Here is a 15140-nt window from a genome sequence, read left to right on the forward strand (position 1 = left end):
CAGATAAAGATGACCAAGAAAAAATGATTTGGTAATTTGAGAAATTCGTGTATTGTGCATTTGCGAGAAAATCAAATCGCGAATGTACACATACATAAAACTAAGAAATATAAATATAAAAATAAAAGAAAAAAATACTTTAAGAGAGGAGAAACATATAAAAAAAAAATAAAGCGTATAACTAATAACATTATTTGATTTACATTTTGTTTATTTTATTATATATTATATATTTTATTTGTCTATTTTATCTTATTTATATTTAAACTTATATGTAAAATATATATAAATTATTAAATACTTATTATTAAAAACTTAAACACGATGTTTTTCATTTAATTTATATATCCCACATAAATTAAAATTAAAATTAAAATTGAAATTGGCGCTTTGTATTTAGGCACACATCTGATTAGTTAAAATAGCAAGCGACCGCCATTATGCACAATACTTCACCTTTATAAAGTGCATACCTTTATTCATTCTCATGTAGTACTCATGATAATAACGTAACAGAAGTGTACTGTGCCTATCGTTCCGTTTTAGTTTCGTGCGCTTTCTAATTGTTTCAAGATTATAAAATGGAATGCAGTTGCAATGTGTTTTCAAACTCCAACTGAAAATGGTAGGCATATGTAATATTTAAAAAAATATAATTTTATTATATATATTAAATATAATATCTATAAAATAATTAATAATAAAAAATTAATAATAAAAAAATAAACAATAAATAATAAAAAAATTAATAATATTAATATTAATAATAACAATAATAATAAAAAATTAATAATAATATTAATATTAATAATAACAATAATAAAATAATTAATAATAATAAATAATTTTATAATATTATATATTATAATAATTTTATTATATTATATTATTTCATATTATACGCTTTATTTTCTTCAATCAAGATTATTCAGTCTCCATAGAAGCAGCCATCTTTGTGCTCTAATTGCTTTATCTCGCTGGTTGCAGTAGCCACAACAGGAAGTACGTCAAAATTAATGATGTCATAGAATTCAAGGCAGTACTTTCGGAGTGCTATTCTCTATATCGGAACGCTATTCGTAGTACTGACAATACTCGGAGTGAATAAAGGAACGCACCCCTAATTACACCATGGTGAAAACTATAGCAGTTGTCTATAGTAGTCAATCTATAGTAACGTGTGTACGTGAAATTAAACTTATTTTACATAAGTAGATGACAAAATGCAAATATGGGCCGCAAAATACCGGGAAAAAAACATCGTGGTATCAAGGATCCTGAGAAGCAACGTGCTAAACGTTTTGCTGAGTAAATTATTAAAATTAAAATTTAAGTAATCAAATATAGATAATTCTGAACTAAATGTATTTTAGGTTAGAGTCATATATGAACATACTGCCGAAAAATGTAGATGAACAAGCGATCCCGAAAAGTCTGAAGCGTTTGATTAAATTAAAGGAAGCTGCGAAAATTAGTAACGGTATTGTGAAAAGAAAACGAAAGAAAAGAAATGCGCTTATCTGTGTAGGTCAGCAATATTGTAAATCAAATCATCCAGAAACAAAATTAGAAAAAGCTACACCAGTATTTCAACAAAGACCAGGCGAATCTGGTAAACAATTCTTGTACCGGGTATCTAGAGATACACATGATTTTCTTAAGCAGATTGCATTTGAAAAGAAATATGGTATTCAAATTGAACGTGATTTTAACACTGGTGAAATTCGAGGTCTAATAAAATGCAAACGCGAAAAAAATGATATAAAAATATTAACAACTAATAAGAATATCAATAAGAAGAAAAAGAAGATAACTGAAAATTTTAAAAGTTTGACCAAAAATGAACAAAAGCTGAAACTATATATGAAGAAACAAAACAAGTTGAAAAATCATGATGAGTTTGAAAGATTGCAAGACAAAGTTGCTTTTGATGAAATTGCCCATGAACCTCCTAAATTGAAAATCAAAAAGAAAATGAATGAGGATGTAAAACCGAAGGATTTATTGCTGAATTTATTTCTAAAAAGTTCCAAAGAAGTTTTTTCTACCAAAATCATTAATCAATCAAGAAAAAAGAAACATTTACCTGATGCAGAAAGAAGACAACTTGAGAAGCAACAGGCTGAAATTATTGCTGTCTATAGACAATTGAAGTCTCAATGATTGGCTAATGGAAACTGATAGGGTATGTTTAAAATATATAAAAATAATAAATTGTTTCAATGAAGTCTATTCAGTTTTTTCTTTTATTCCATTTATTTTACTTATTTTATATGCAGGTTGAATGTAAGTTAAAATTCTTATAACATAGTTTAAAGTTTTTTGAAATTAGATATCCCAAAACTATTTTTTGAACTTTTTAATCACAGTTTTTCTGGAAAGATACAAATTATACAAGTTTTCTTTGCTAAATGAATGATTTGAATTCATCATATTTCAATTTTACATATTTAAATGCATTTAACCTGTAGTCCAAACAAAAGGCTCAAGTCTTTCTTCTATTGGTAAGAAATTGTTGAGTGTTTCAAGACTCTCAAGGGTTTGATTGAGAAGCGAATGGCATCTAGTTAATTGATGGCTGAGTTCATGCACTTTGTTCAATTGTTCTGTGAATTTGGTAAATTTTTTTTGCCGATCCACAGCAAAATTCAATATTTTACCAAATTCTATTTCCATATTAATACATAGAGTGGCCTGCTCTACTGCTATTATTTGTGCATTTGTATTCAGATGATGTTGATAACGCGCACACAAATTGAACAGACCAACAGGATCAAGCCTCTCCAAGACTTCTGGATCACGTACACCTGGTGGTAAATTCAACGTGCCGCGCATGATTGGTAGAAACATCGGGATGCTTTGTAGTTTCACTATGTCAGGATCCTTATCTGTTGTAGGGTCTGTTTGAGCTGGTTTTACCACCACAATATTATGCGTCTTGTCCGATATATTAATTTTCCTGTGACTTTTAACAGAAGAAGTATGCAAATAAAACTAAAGAAATCAAGATCGATAAAATCTTACACGATAGAGTTGTATAAAATGTTTACTTCTTTACAAAAATTTAAAGGTATTAAAAAATAAGCTTACATAAGAATAGTTTGAAAAATATTATTTTCGACGATTATATTATTTATTTCATTAGAAATCTGAAAATTGTTAATTATTTATATGCAATAATACCTATGATTTGTAGATCCCAAACTATTTTTACGTCTTGAAATATCAGTAGTTCCAATACTTTTCCCTCTATAGAGCTGCGATTGTTTATTAGTCATCTTTGGTGAATCTCCAATGGGTCGATTCACTGTATAAGAAATATATGGAAGGTCAGAATCAGAACAAATACTGGCACCAGGACTGATACATCTTGGCGGAGTGTCTTCTGGCATTCTTTCACGATTTGGAACACTTTTGCCGCGTCTAAGTTGATTCGTCCTTGTTCTTCCACTACTGGTATTTTGGCTGCCACTTTGAGAGCTTTGTTCAGATCCCATTTTAGATTTCTATAACTCACAGAATTTCAAGAAAAGAATTATCTAAGTAAACGTCTATGTATTTCAAACAAGAATATTTTATATTTATATTAAATACTATAAGTTGTGTGTGTGTGTGTGTGTGTGTGTGTGTGTGTGTGTGTGTGTGTGTGTGTATGTGTATGTGTGCATATAGCATATTTTATAATATATGTACACAATATATCTATACAATATTTAACGTTTTTTGTAAATTCCAAGTTTTACAATTTTTTATAAGATCTACCAGAATTGAGAAATCATTAAAAGATCTTATTGAAATACATAAATTTTAATATATATTTAATAAATTTAACAGCATATAATAAATTTCTAAGTTACTTTTGTAGCTTGTTTGATTCTGCAAAAATATTGATAGCGTTTCTCCTAAGGATATTCATACCTATAATAGTGACAACAGAAATGTGCAAAATATAAATGATCAGGATGTAATCGAAAACAATTTCGATTGCAAATGAACTGAAAACAAATAGGTTTTTGCTTATATGCTCCTGATCATTTATTTTTGAATTTAATAAGCGCCTTCTAATACTAGAATGTGCAAAATATGTTTTAGATTAATCTTTAATATCTGTTTTTTATAGTTGAATTGAAATGGATATATATTTAAAATGAAATGGATGTACATTTAAATTTTGATAAAAGCAGAAAATTCTAAGCATTTTGAAATTTTTGCAATCCAATCTAATAAAATAAAAACATCTAGTTTTTATTTCAACAATGTAATCAAATAATATCTTAATTAATGCTAATATAGTTTTGCAATTAATTTATGACATCTTAAATATGTATTTCAGGAAACTCTAATATAAAGATTCACTATAAATATCAGCTTTTATATTTTTCTTATAACTTTATGGTGTCATTAGATTTTAAAAGTTATATATATTATATAAAATTTCTATTTTATTTGTTGCTATTTAATATTCAGTTTTCATGTTCTTTATACTTATTGCTTATTTCAGTTATTTATTTCATATAATGATTGATTTTTGTTGTCAGAAACATTACTAAAACATCATTCAATGTCTTGATAACCAGTAACTATTTGATTATGTCAAAATTTAATTTAATTAAAGAATGATTAATTCCATTATTTTGTATAATACTGAACATACACGCACACGCACACACGCTAATAAAACTTAATTAAATGTACATTAAGTAATTTTTTAATGTTAGGTATAAAAGTAGGTCACTCACATTCTACTTGCTATAAATGAAAAATATCTTTTCAAATGAAAAAAATAGAGATATTTGAAATAGAAAGTAGCCTAAGAAAAACTACAGCTGCTACTTCTTTTTTTTTTCTCTTTGGTCCAATGATCCAACAACGACCAAGCATACGGCTGCAATCTAATTTTGATCATGATATAAGAAGACAAGCTACATTCCGATATTCACTGCTGAAAATATATAGTTCGGGTCACGTATATTGTAGATTTTCAGTACAGCAGTGAATGCAGCCAAGGTAAACCATTCCGCGGTTTGTGAGATTTGCGAACACGTGACAGTAAGCGTCGCCATAGTTTTGATTGGAAAAAGCACTAATTTCAAAAGATAATCATCGTAAAATTAGAAATATTAAAAGTAAAATATTAATATCTTAAAATTAAATATATATTATAATAAAATAACAAATATTTTAGTGATTCATTCTTCATTATATTTTACTATTTATGAAATATAATAAAAATAATAAAACATTTCAGAAATAAATTACATATATTTTATATTTTATATGCGTTAATATAAGATATAATATTAATATAAATATATAATACTATATATAAATTAATATGGTAATATATATATATTACTATATGAAAATTTACATATGTAATTATACTATCAAATAGATAGAAATATTATAAAAATTTATTGCATTAATGCACAGAATTAAGCTGAAATAAAGCTGAAGATAATTTTTACCTTCTAATTCTACATTTACTGAAAAATTTAGTGTTGGAATTGCATGCAGTCAAAATCTATTTCTTAAATTGTTTAAGAACATTGATGGCATGAAATGTTTATTGCAAATTCTGTAATTTTTATATAATTCTAAAGGTGTGTCTATAAATCTATTACAAAATTTCAATCATAACTTAGCTCTAAAGAGAAAAATGTGAAAATTATTATTTTTTAATTAAGATGTTTAAAAATAAAATATAGATATAATAATTTTAATTACATGATAGTAATAAACATATATATAATACACATAATGAAATATACATGATACATATACATAATGATATATATACGCGCGCACGCGCACGCACACATATAATATTAATAAATTCTACCTTTTAAGATCTTTTGGAAATTTGAAAAACTAATTCCCTTATTTCTAACTGTATTGTTCTTGCAACTTTTTACAGCGCAAGTATATCCATCCATTTTAATAATTTACGATACTTCTTCTCGATAGTTAGTAAACCGCCATATCAATCAAATTGTGGCCATATTGTGGATTGGATTTCTCGCGCATGCGTACTGGAATTTTATATCCTGGCATTTCGGTTACTGTCATAACTGATTAAACTGTGGTAGCATCTGTTTCTCGACCAATCAGAGTTTGCCCACAAATGATAAAAAACAATATGGCTTCTTCTACCTGTCAAAGAATGAATTGTTACCTTAACCTCGTAAAATATTATTGAATGTTTATAGATCAAAACTCAGAAAAAGTTGCAAAATTCAGAAAAGCATTTAGTAAATAGAAAAACATTTATTTAGTAAATTTTATAGGTAAATTAGAAAGATATTAATTGACCATGAAACAAAAATAAAGCAACTGTAATAATTGTTAATATTTTTTTCTATTTTTTTTGTTTACATTTATTTCAATTACACGGTTTTAGAGAACTATTTTTTAACACTATGACCCAATCTTAATCTTTATATTCTCAAATATTGCTTTTGAAATTTTACTAAAAATGTGTAGCATACGTAACGTTAACTTTTAGTATGTTAATTTTTTAGTAAAATTTTCCTCGAAAACAATGTTTTGAAACGTAGCCTTAAGGCCATATCAGACTAGCGGTTGCGCGGCTATGGTTGCCGGTTGACGATTCTATTTCAGCTAATCACAATGTAGCAAGTCCTGGTTATGGTCAATGTGATTGGTAATAGTAGAATCGTCAACTGGCAACCGTAGCCGGGTAACCGCTAATCTAATATAGCCTATAGGCAGGACGCGGCCACTTGGCAACGCGATAGCCAATCACCGTCTTGTTTTCTAATATATAACTTTGGGGAGCTTTCCGTTTGACCACGTTGCAATTGAACAGAGCCACTTACAGCGACCGATGCCTGGAGATTTTTTACTGGATCAACCAATCAAATAATTTTATTTTAAATTGGCCAATCGACAACGTGGGCAATTGGCGCTATCTATAATTTTGTTGCATATCAGAAAACAAGATAGTGCTGCCCCAAATAGAACAAAAAGTCATAAAAATAGCATTATAATGTCAGTTAAAAGTCATTTTGAGAAAACTCATAATGATCTCATTTGATATATTTTTTGTGACGGTTTTGTGATTAATTTTTGATGTTATAATGATATTTTGATGACTTTTAAATTATTTATTATATATATAATATAGTAAAAACAAGATATATTGTAAATTATATGATAAAAAAATTAAGGCAAAAAATTATTGTTAGTATCTTTATTTAATAGACAAAACGTTTTAATAGACAAAATATATTTCACGATATCTGATACAAACATGTCATAAAAATTGTTTTTAACAACATAAAATATACTTACATAATGAAATATATTACATAATGTAATAAAATAAATTTCTCAAAAGAAAAAGAAACTTTACTATTATAAATATCATTTACTATTATAAATATCCTAATAGCACTCGTCTATTTTGAGAACATTTCACGGAATACTTATCATATAAGTATATTCGAAATATATATTCTCCGAACATTCGAAATACGTACTGCGATATACTGTAGAATGTACTTAGAATATTACTACCGCTCACTAACCTAATTCTTAGTATATACTGGAGAATATCCCGCAGTATGACCATAGGATGAAAATGGAAGAACAATATATCATGTACGGCATGCATAAGGATATCTCAGACAGTCATATAGATCGTGAAAATCTATAATATACGTGACACTTCTTACAGAAAATAAGTAAAAAGAATGAAAAAAAATGAGAGAAAATAATGAAATATTTTTTATCTTGTATCATTGCATGTTTTTAAAACGGTTATCCATCCTACTTGGGATCCTACTCGATACTGCTTAATTTCTATAATGAAATCTACAACTGAAATGATGATATAAGTGAACATGAAATTTTGACATAAAATATGATAGATCTGGTTAATGAATGTCACTATATTTGCCAATTTATTATCTTTATAATTATATTTAGTCTTAGTTGGAAAAGAGGAGAGAGGGCGTGTGCCACGACGGAGCTCGACCACGAACCAGTCGTAAAAATCCGAAATTATTTTGCGAAAAATATCATCTTAGCCAGGAATCGAATCTGGATCTCCTGTTTACCGGGCAGGCATTTTATTCTTTCGACTACAGATAACTAAATTAAACTTGCGATTTTGATATAAAAATATGACAGATCTTCGATTAGTAAATGTTATTATTGTCATATGATTTAAATAGTTTTAACATCAATATTCTGATTACGTATGCAGATAATTTGTAGATAATTTAATTATATATATAAAGTTGTAAAGGTTACATGTTATATGAATTTTTATTGTCATGTGTTATATTTTTTTATTGTCATGTTTTATGTGAGAAATGTTTATAAATTTATATATTTTATTTGTTCGTTTATATATTTGTTGATCGTATTAAATACATGAGATATTTGTCTTGTTCGAAATACGTTTTTTATATTTGATATAATCATTTATACACAATTAAATAAGACATATGCAATAGTTAAAATTAAGAATATATATATTTATAAATAAATTTTTAATTATTTATTTATTTAATTTATAAGTATATATTCTTAATTTTTATCATAAAATAATTATTTAAACGGTCTAAAACCTCTAATTAAGCTCTATATATGAAAAGTTTCATAAAACATTCATAATTCATCCATACTCCATGAAACGTCTATATGGACATCTAATGGAGGTCTAATATTCGCTTACAATCTTACGATTATCATTAAAATTTTTTCACGTGCAATGGCTTTAAGGAAATCAACGTTATGGATTTGCTACTACTTAGGCCTGTTCCACAATGCGTCATGTGTCGGTGTGTGGATCGTGGGCCGTAAGAATGGGTCAATCACAATCAAGTATTCTCTCCACATTCGACTGTGATTGGTCATTCAATTCTTGTGGCTTGCGGCTTGCAACACTGACATATGACGCATTGTAAAACAGACCTTATGTTACTGCCTTACGTTCTTGACTGTGATTGGCTTACTGCTTAAGCTTTTTGCTTCAGTTTTTCGCAATTCGCTTACTGCTTAAGTCTTATTGCTTCAATTTTTTTATGTGCCACGGTTCTGATTTTCTCTAATTCCGAAGCACATATTTATTAATTCCCTAGATTTCCGTCTTTCCGCTATGAAGATACATGACGAAAAAGTTCACATGAAGAGTTCACGAAAAATTTCACATTTTCACGTTTGAGAGAGTTACATGATCCCGCGAAATCGCAAATTCACATGATCGTAAATTCACATGAAACATTTCACTTTTCACGTTTCCGCCCTAGAGGGAAAGTTACATAATCGACCCCCAGTTCAGCCAAAAAGAACAGGCCTATTATTCATTATAAACAACAATGGTGTGGTCGAATTATCGACGTGCCTTAGCTATACTTCAAATAATTACGGGATCATTTAATACTTTATCAGTTAAGTGAGTATTATGCTATTGTAATACGAAAATTAAATATATATAACAGTAATATATAAATATGTGTGTGTGTGTGAGTGATGAGTGTGATTGGTGGTGTGGTTGTATGATGTGGTTGTGTGGTGTGGTGTGGGTAGTGGTGCGTGCGCGCATGGTGTGTGTGATATATAAAATTTATATACATACATCAATTATAAGTTAAGTAATAAAGTTAAAAATTAATAACTTTTAATTTAATTAAATGATATAATTTTTAATTAAATTATTTTCAACTAGTAACTTTTTAATCATTTCCTATTGTACAGGGAATGTAAGGAATTACAGTGGATGGATTTACATATGGTGACATAAATCAGAAAGATAATTTTAATTTATATATTTTTTTATTTATTGTATGGTATAAGGATTATGTACATACATTAACTTACATCATAACAAAAGGTGTTTGAATTGGAATTAAACTATTATGTTCAGTATAAACATTGTATTATTACTAAATGAAGTTCGGATGCATTTGTTTATATATTCCAAGTATTTCACAATTCACATCAGATGCAATAATCTATTATAATCAATGATGATATGAAAATACTGTGAAAAATCTTTGCAATCTTTGAAAGAACATATATTGGTTATAATATGAGTTGACGGCCAGTTGAGAAGTCACTTGTAACATCATAATCACTACAATTACTGTTTTTAGTAATGGACTAGAAAACAAGATTACTTTTTCTCTATTGTGATATAATGATCGTATAACCATATTGTAAGTTACTGTGATTATACAGATTAAGTGTCACAAGTAGTAATAACAGTTAAATTTTTGCAATAATATAATGAATAATGAATTTAATAGTATTTTTATATTGCTACTGTCTAAGATGTATAATTTTGGAACTATATATCAATGGTCATGCCTTATCTCACTATTTTATTTTTCATTTTTTATAGTGTTTTTGTAGTGAGATGTTTACTCACAAGGATGAGACAAGTATAAAAACTTTAGAAATTTTAAATATGTGTCGTCCAATGTATGCTATTCATTCTTTAAAAGTATATTATTACTTATATTATTACTTTTGTATAAAATATTCTTAATAAAATATTCTTATAAAAAATATATGTATATATGCATACTTAGAACATATATATACAAAATTGTACTTTTATATGTTTTATTTATATATATATAATATATTAATTTATATATATATTATTTTATATATATTTATTATATATATTTATCTTTTATAATTATGTATATCAAGAATAGTAATATAATAAATACTGTTAAACAATGAATATAATGCAGGATGCTATCAGAGATATATCAAAAACTTTTAACAGCTTCAAACTAATCTCGACTTTGGAATCAAACATCTCACATTATGAGATAATATCTATAAAATGAAGAATAGAAAAATTAATAGACATAAATATCAATCCATATCAAGTACTAAATATTAATCCATTCCAAGTACTAAATACACACATGTCGCGCACACACGCGCACGCACACACGCGCACGCATACACGCACACGACGCGCAAACACACACGCACACAGGCTTCCGTAAAGCGCATATGCGCTTACGAAACTCAACCATATGCACACACACACACACACACACACACGCGCGCGCGCGCACGCAGTTTTTTCACAATTTGCGCGCGCACGTGTGTGCGTGTGTACATACACAAATGGATTTCTGATATTCAAATTACACTTCACAAATTTTACTCGATTGACGATCAGCTATTTTAGAGAAAATTTTTTAAATTATAATTAACAAATAGTTAATAAATTATAATTAACAAATAGTTATAATTAAATATTATAATTAAATAGGAATATATAATGAATTAAATTATTAAATGTTATTATTATAACTTATGCATATATAGCACATGTACACACAGGCGCATGCCCTCTACACATACACACGCTTGCGCGGAAAACTTTTCTATTCGGTTTAACACACTCTGAGTACTGAAAATATATAATTCAGGTCATGTATATTATAGATTTTCAGTACTTGCAGTGAATATTGGAATACACGATATTCGAACGTCCTTTTTCCCTGCATAAATTTTTGTACTGCATCACGCTTTTTCGATTTTTGGTCACGCATTTGTCATCGTTCTCTCAATTATATTTTTCGAATTGAATCGTGGCCTATATTGGCACCGTATGGCAGCGTTGGCCAAATATAAGGACTAAGAAGAAGATGTGTGCATGTGCGTGTAAAAAACTTAATTAGTTATATAAATTAATTAGTTATATAATTAGAAATTGATTTTAAATTGATTAATCTATTTTATAGATATTAGAACTTGATTTTAAATTTATTCAGATATGCAGATCAACAAGTAGTACTTGGTGAAGATGGACAACTTAGGCATTTTAATCATCCTTTTATGCAATCGTCATTTATGTTTTTTGGAGAAGCTCTTTGTTTTATAGCATTTAAAATTTTCTACTATTATTATAATCGACGAGACGTAGGTATTTATAATTTTTGTTCTCTGAGAATAAATTAAGTTACATTATTTAGTATATTAATTTGTTTACAGGATGGCTCTGTAGATAATAATGTACTGACTAAAGGTTCAAGACTTTTCAATCCTTTTATTTTGCTAATACCTGCGTTATGTGATATGTTTGCAACATCTATAATGTATATTGGCCTAAATATGACTTATGCAAGTAGCTTCCAAATGTTACGTGGGTCAGTAATTATTTTTACAGGAATGCTTTCTGTTGGATTTCTTAAAAGAAAATTGAAAGTAAGAGAATGGATCGGTATTGGTTTTGTTATAACAGGATTAGCATTTGTTGGTGTTAGCGATATATTAACAATAGAAGACAATAATATCAGTGTAAATTCTGTAATCACTGGTGACTTGCTTATTATATTTGCTCAGGTATATTTTTATTATTATGATTTGTTATTGTATAAAATTAGTGAACTATATCATAATTATCACTTAATTACACTTACCTGATAATATTTGAGCATATACTAATATATATATATATATATATATATATATATATATACTTAATTTAAAAATTGATTTCTAAATATATAAGGTAATAACAGCTGTTCAAATGGTTGTTGAAGAGAAATATGTTGGACAACAAGATATTCCTGCCCTACAAGCAATTGGATGGGAAGGTTAATATGTGTTCTTAATTATTTTATATAAAATTTGTTCATAACATTTTTTTAATTGTTTTAAAAATCATTATTTTTGTTTATTATAACATGTATTTTTGCAGGCATTTTTGGATTTGTAAGTATTTCTATCGCTATAATTCCTCTCAATTATATTACTGTACCACCGCCTTTTGCGGATAATTCACGTGGTACACTCGAAGCCACTAAAGAAGCCTTCATCCAAATAAGAAACAATAATAAATTACTGATAGCTGTTATCGGTCAGTATATCATTTTTCTTTTTATCTTTTATCTAACAATTTTCAATTTTTATCACAGATTGTTATTTGGAATTGTAGGTATATCATTTAGTATTGCTTTCTTTAATTTTGCTGGTATTAGCATTACTAAAGAAATGAGCTCTACAACAAGAATGATTTTAGATAGCATTCGTACAATTGTAATATGGATCTTTTGTTTAGCGTTTCAATGGCAAGTCTTTCATTATATGCAGGTATGGTTAAGAAAAAAACAATTATTTCTTAATTGCATACAATTATATATTTGATTTTATGCTTTATATTTTATTAAGAATTATAGAAAATTGCATTGAAGTTTGAGAATATGTTATTGGAACTGTGGAAATTTACTTGTCACCCAGATTTAACATGAATAATATATAATAGAAAAGTATTTTCATATTTTATTTTTCATTACAGCTCATTGGTTTCATGATTCTTCTAATTGGCATGGCGTGTTATAATAATATTGGCATTCCCCAATTAATTCGAAAATATCAGCAGCATTTGATGCGCTATACATTAGCTGAAGAAGAAGATCGTATTATTAATACTGCTGCGGATGATGTGCAAGAAACAATATAAATGGCTGTATTCAAAACCATTTAGGCTATATTCTAAGCTGCAATTAATACTTATGTTATTTTTAATTGAGATTATTACTTCAACAAAGAAGATAGAGAATATAATTTTTCTTCTAACAAATAAGATCTGTGATTTTATAATCTAAAATGATCGCAATTCCTTATTTATATCTTTCTAGAATCTAGAACCTATTCTTTCTTATCATTAGTAATATTTTAAAAATTACACTTTAATTTTATTTTTTATTACTATATAAATTCAAATTAAAAATATAAGGAATTAATTATATATTCATGCTTTAAATAAATAAGTATACCTTTTTAATTGAAAATTTGAACAAAGCAATATATATTATAAATTATACAATATATATTTATATATATGAAAAAGAGAATAAGGAGGGGAAAAAAAAAAGAAAAAAAGAGGCATGTGCAATCATACAACAATATATCTAGGAAGATGTATTGAATATAGAACCTGGATGTATTACATCGAAACCTTTGAATATCTCAAATATAGAGAAACACATTTCAACCAAAATTATAGAGTTTCAAAAGTGTCATATGATTATGATTGATTATGATATTGATTATTCATAAGTGTCGGAACTATTGATATTTTACAAATCTTATTTTTTAAATAAAATCAATTTTATATGTAACACAATTTCTAGTTATTCTAAATATAAAGTACATATTAAAATTATTAAAAAGTCAATAATTTATAAGTATTTTATATATTTATATTATATATGTATTTTATATTTCATTTTGGCATGAAATGTCAAATCTATCTTTGACATGAAATGTGAAATATATCTTAAATTATTCATTTTTCATAATTGCATCGTGATATTTTTATGATCAAAATAATTAAATGAATCAATTAATGTAAAAAAAAGTATAGTTGCGCGCGTAATATACTATAATATAGTATTTCGAAATTCGTGAATCAAAAGTATGTTATCAATTTCTAAATAAATGAAATATTTGCGTTTTTTAAAAATAGTTTTCTTTCTTAAATACTTAAAATCATATTTCTAGATAAATTCTTAATCATTTTGCTTAGAAATATTATACACATCTTAAGCGAATTTAATTTATTATATAATTAAAAAATCAACTACGTTCTAGCATTTATTAGAAATCTAATAAATAAAATTTATTGAAAGAAATTGCAAAAAGTTCACTTTTTATTAAATATTAAGCCATTTAGTAATAAATACTATAATTGATATTACGTCCAGTCCAGAGAAAATTGAGCAATTAAGAATTAAAATGAACGGAGTGAAGAGGAAGGTATTGTTGCCGATTCTAGTATAGAATGAGGCTGCCAAATCTGCAGAGACTATGAAGCGACTGCTCGCTGTAAAGTGAAGGAGACAGGAAAGAATCAGAGCAATCGACCACATTCCACTACAATTTTCAGGTTCGACCATCGCCAGCAACGACTCGCTGAATTCTGACTCGATCAGTCCTGTGATGCTAATTTCAAGACGAGAGTCAGGAAGTGGGAATGCCGCACACAAGGAGAAAGCATGTTCGTGAGAGTTCGGAAGTTTGGCCGGCGTCGGGTAATAGACTAGCAAACCTAGTCCTGACTCTTTCGCTCTTTATTCTCATAACTAGCCTCTTCGTTCGGCGATTCTGACTTCTGACCATCAAAACAATCGCGC

The 15140-nt window shown here is 27.5% G+C and overlaps 3 protein-coding genes across 10 annotated transcripts; 2 read left to right on the forward strand and 1 right to left on the reverse strand.

The window, feature by feature from the left end:
* Nucleotides 1-494: 494 nt before the first annotated feature.
* Nucleotides 495-3023, forward strand: LOC105422391 (uncharacterized). Of its 3 annotated transcripts, XR_016140132.1 has the most exons (5): nt 499-625; nt 988-1308; nt 1374-2185; nt 2731-2813; nt 2898-3023. XR_016140132.1 is itself a non-coding variant. In XM_089080780.1 (4 exons), the coding sequence occupies exon 3, from the start codon at nt 1387-1389 to the stop codon at nt 2161-2163; it is 777 nt and encodes a 258-aa protein (XP_088936906.1). In that variant the 5' UTR covers nt 495-625; nt 988-1182; nt 1374-1386; the 3' UTR covers nt 2164-2185; nt 2731-3023. The 3 variants fall into 3 exon arrangements, 2 of the variants coding, with proteins under 2 accessions (XP_088936906.1, XP_088936905.1); XM_089080780.1 differs by having other exon boundaries at nt 495-625; nt 988-1182; nt 2731-3023; XM_089080779.1 differs by having other exon boundaries at nt 2731-3023.
* On the reverse strand, nt 2238-4975 carry BORCS5 (BLOC-1 related complex subunit 5). Of its 2 annotated transcripts, XM_011631745.3 has the most exons (3): nt 4740-4975; nt 3184-3506; nt 2238-2965 (listed from the first exon to the last, which is right to left on the reverse strand). In XM_011631745.3, exons 2-3 carry the CDS (start codon nt 3495-3497, stop codon nt 2461-2463), a joined length of 819 nt encoding a protein of 272 aa, XP_011630047.2. In that variant the 5' UTR covers nt 3498-3506; nt 4740-4975; the 3' UTR covers nt 2238-2460. The 2 variants fall into 2 exon arrangements, with proteins under 2 accessions (XP_011630047.2, XP_011630046.2); XM_011631744.3 differs by lacking the exon at nt 4740-4975 and having other exon boundaries at nt 3184-4727.
* Nucleotides 4976-8999: 4024 nt separating this feature from the next.
* On the forward strand, nt 9000-13588 carry Tango9 (transport and golgi organization 9). 5 transcript variants are annotated; one of them, XM_089080584.1, is made up of 8 exons: nt 9001-9424; nt 9727-9862; nt 11775-11922; nt 11995-12345; nt 12515-12599; nt 12704-12862; nt 12941-13095; nt 13301-13588. In XM_089080584.1, exons 3-8 carry the CDS (start codon nt 11839-11841, stop codon nt 13463-13465), a joined length of 999 nt encoding a protein of 332 aa, XP_088936710.1. In that variant the 5' UTR covers nt 9001-9424; nt 9727-9862; nt 11775-11838; the 3' UTR covers nt 13466-13588. The 5 variants fall into 5 exon arrangements, with proteins under 5 accessions (XP_011630049.2, XP_088936710.1, XP_088936707.1 ...); XM_011631747.3 differs by lacking the exon at nt 9727-9862 and having other exon boundaries at nt 9000-9424; XM_089080581.1 differs by lacking the exon at nt 9727-9862 and having other exon boundaries at nt 11446-11922.
* The last annotated feature ends 1552 nt before the right edge of the window (nt 13589-15140 follow it).

The sequence above is a fragment of the Pogonomyrmex barbatus genome, unplaced genomic scaffold, assembly GCF_055798465.1.
Source record: "Pogonomyrmex barbatus isolate J1 unplaced genomic scaffold, ASM5579846v1 scaffold4, whole genome shotgun sequence".
NCBI classification, from domain to species: Eukaryota; Metazoa; Arthropoda; class Insecta; order Hymenoptera; family Formicidae; genus Pogonomyrmex; species Pogonomyrmex barbatus.

What these genes read in the sequence shown, in the direction of transcription:
- LOC105422391 (XM_089080779.1), top strand. Translation starts at nt 1,232, where the DNA reads ATGGGCCGCAAAATACCGGGAAAAAAACATCGTGGTATCAAGGATCCT. An exon ending in CGTGCTAAACGTTTTGCTGA is followed by an intron (nt 1,309 to 1,373) that starts GTAAATTATTAA and finishes AATGTATTTTAG; the next exon opens with GTTAGAGTCATATATGAACA.
- BORCS5 (XM_011631745.3), bottom strand. Translation starts at nt 3,497, where the DNA reads ATGGGATCTGAACAAAGCTCTCAAAGTGGCAGCCAAAATACCAGTAGT. An exon ending in TTGGGATCTACAAATCATAG is followed by an intron (nt 2,966 to 3,183) that starts GTATTATTGCAT and finishes TTCTGTTAAAAG; the next exon opens with TCACAGGAAAATTAATATAT.
- Tango9 (XM_011631747.3), top strand. Translation starts at nt 9,348, where the DNA reads ATGGTGTGGTCGAATTATCGACGTGCCTTAGCTATACTTCAAATAATT. An exon ending in ATTACTGATAGCTGTTATCG is followed by an intron (nt 12,863 to 12,940) that starts GTCAGTATATCA and finishes TTGGAATTGTAG; the next exon opens with GTATATCATTTAGTATTGCT. An exon ending in AAGTCTTTCATTATATGCAG is followed by an intron (nt 13,096 to 13,300) that starts GTATGGTTAAGA and finishes TTTTCATTACAG; the next exon opens with CTCATTGGTTTCATGATTCT.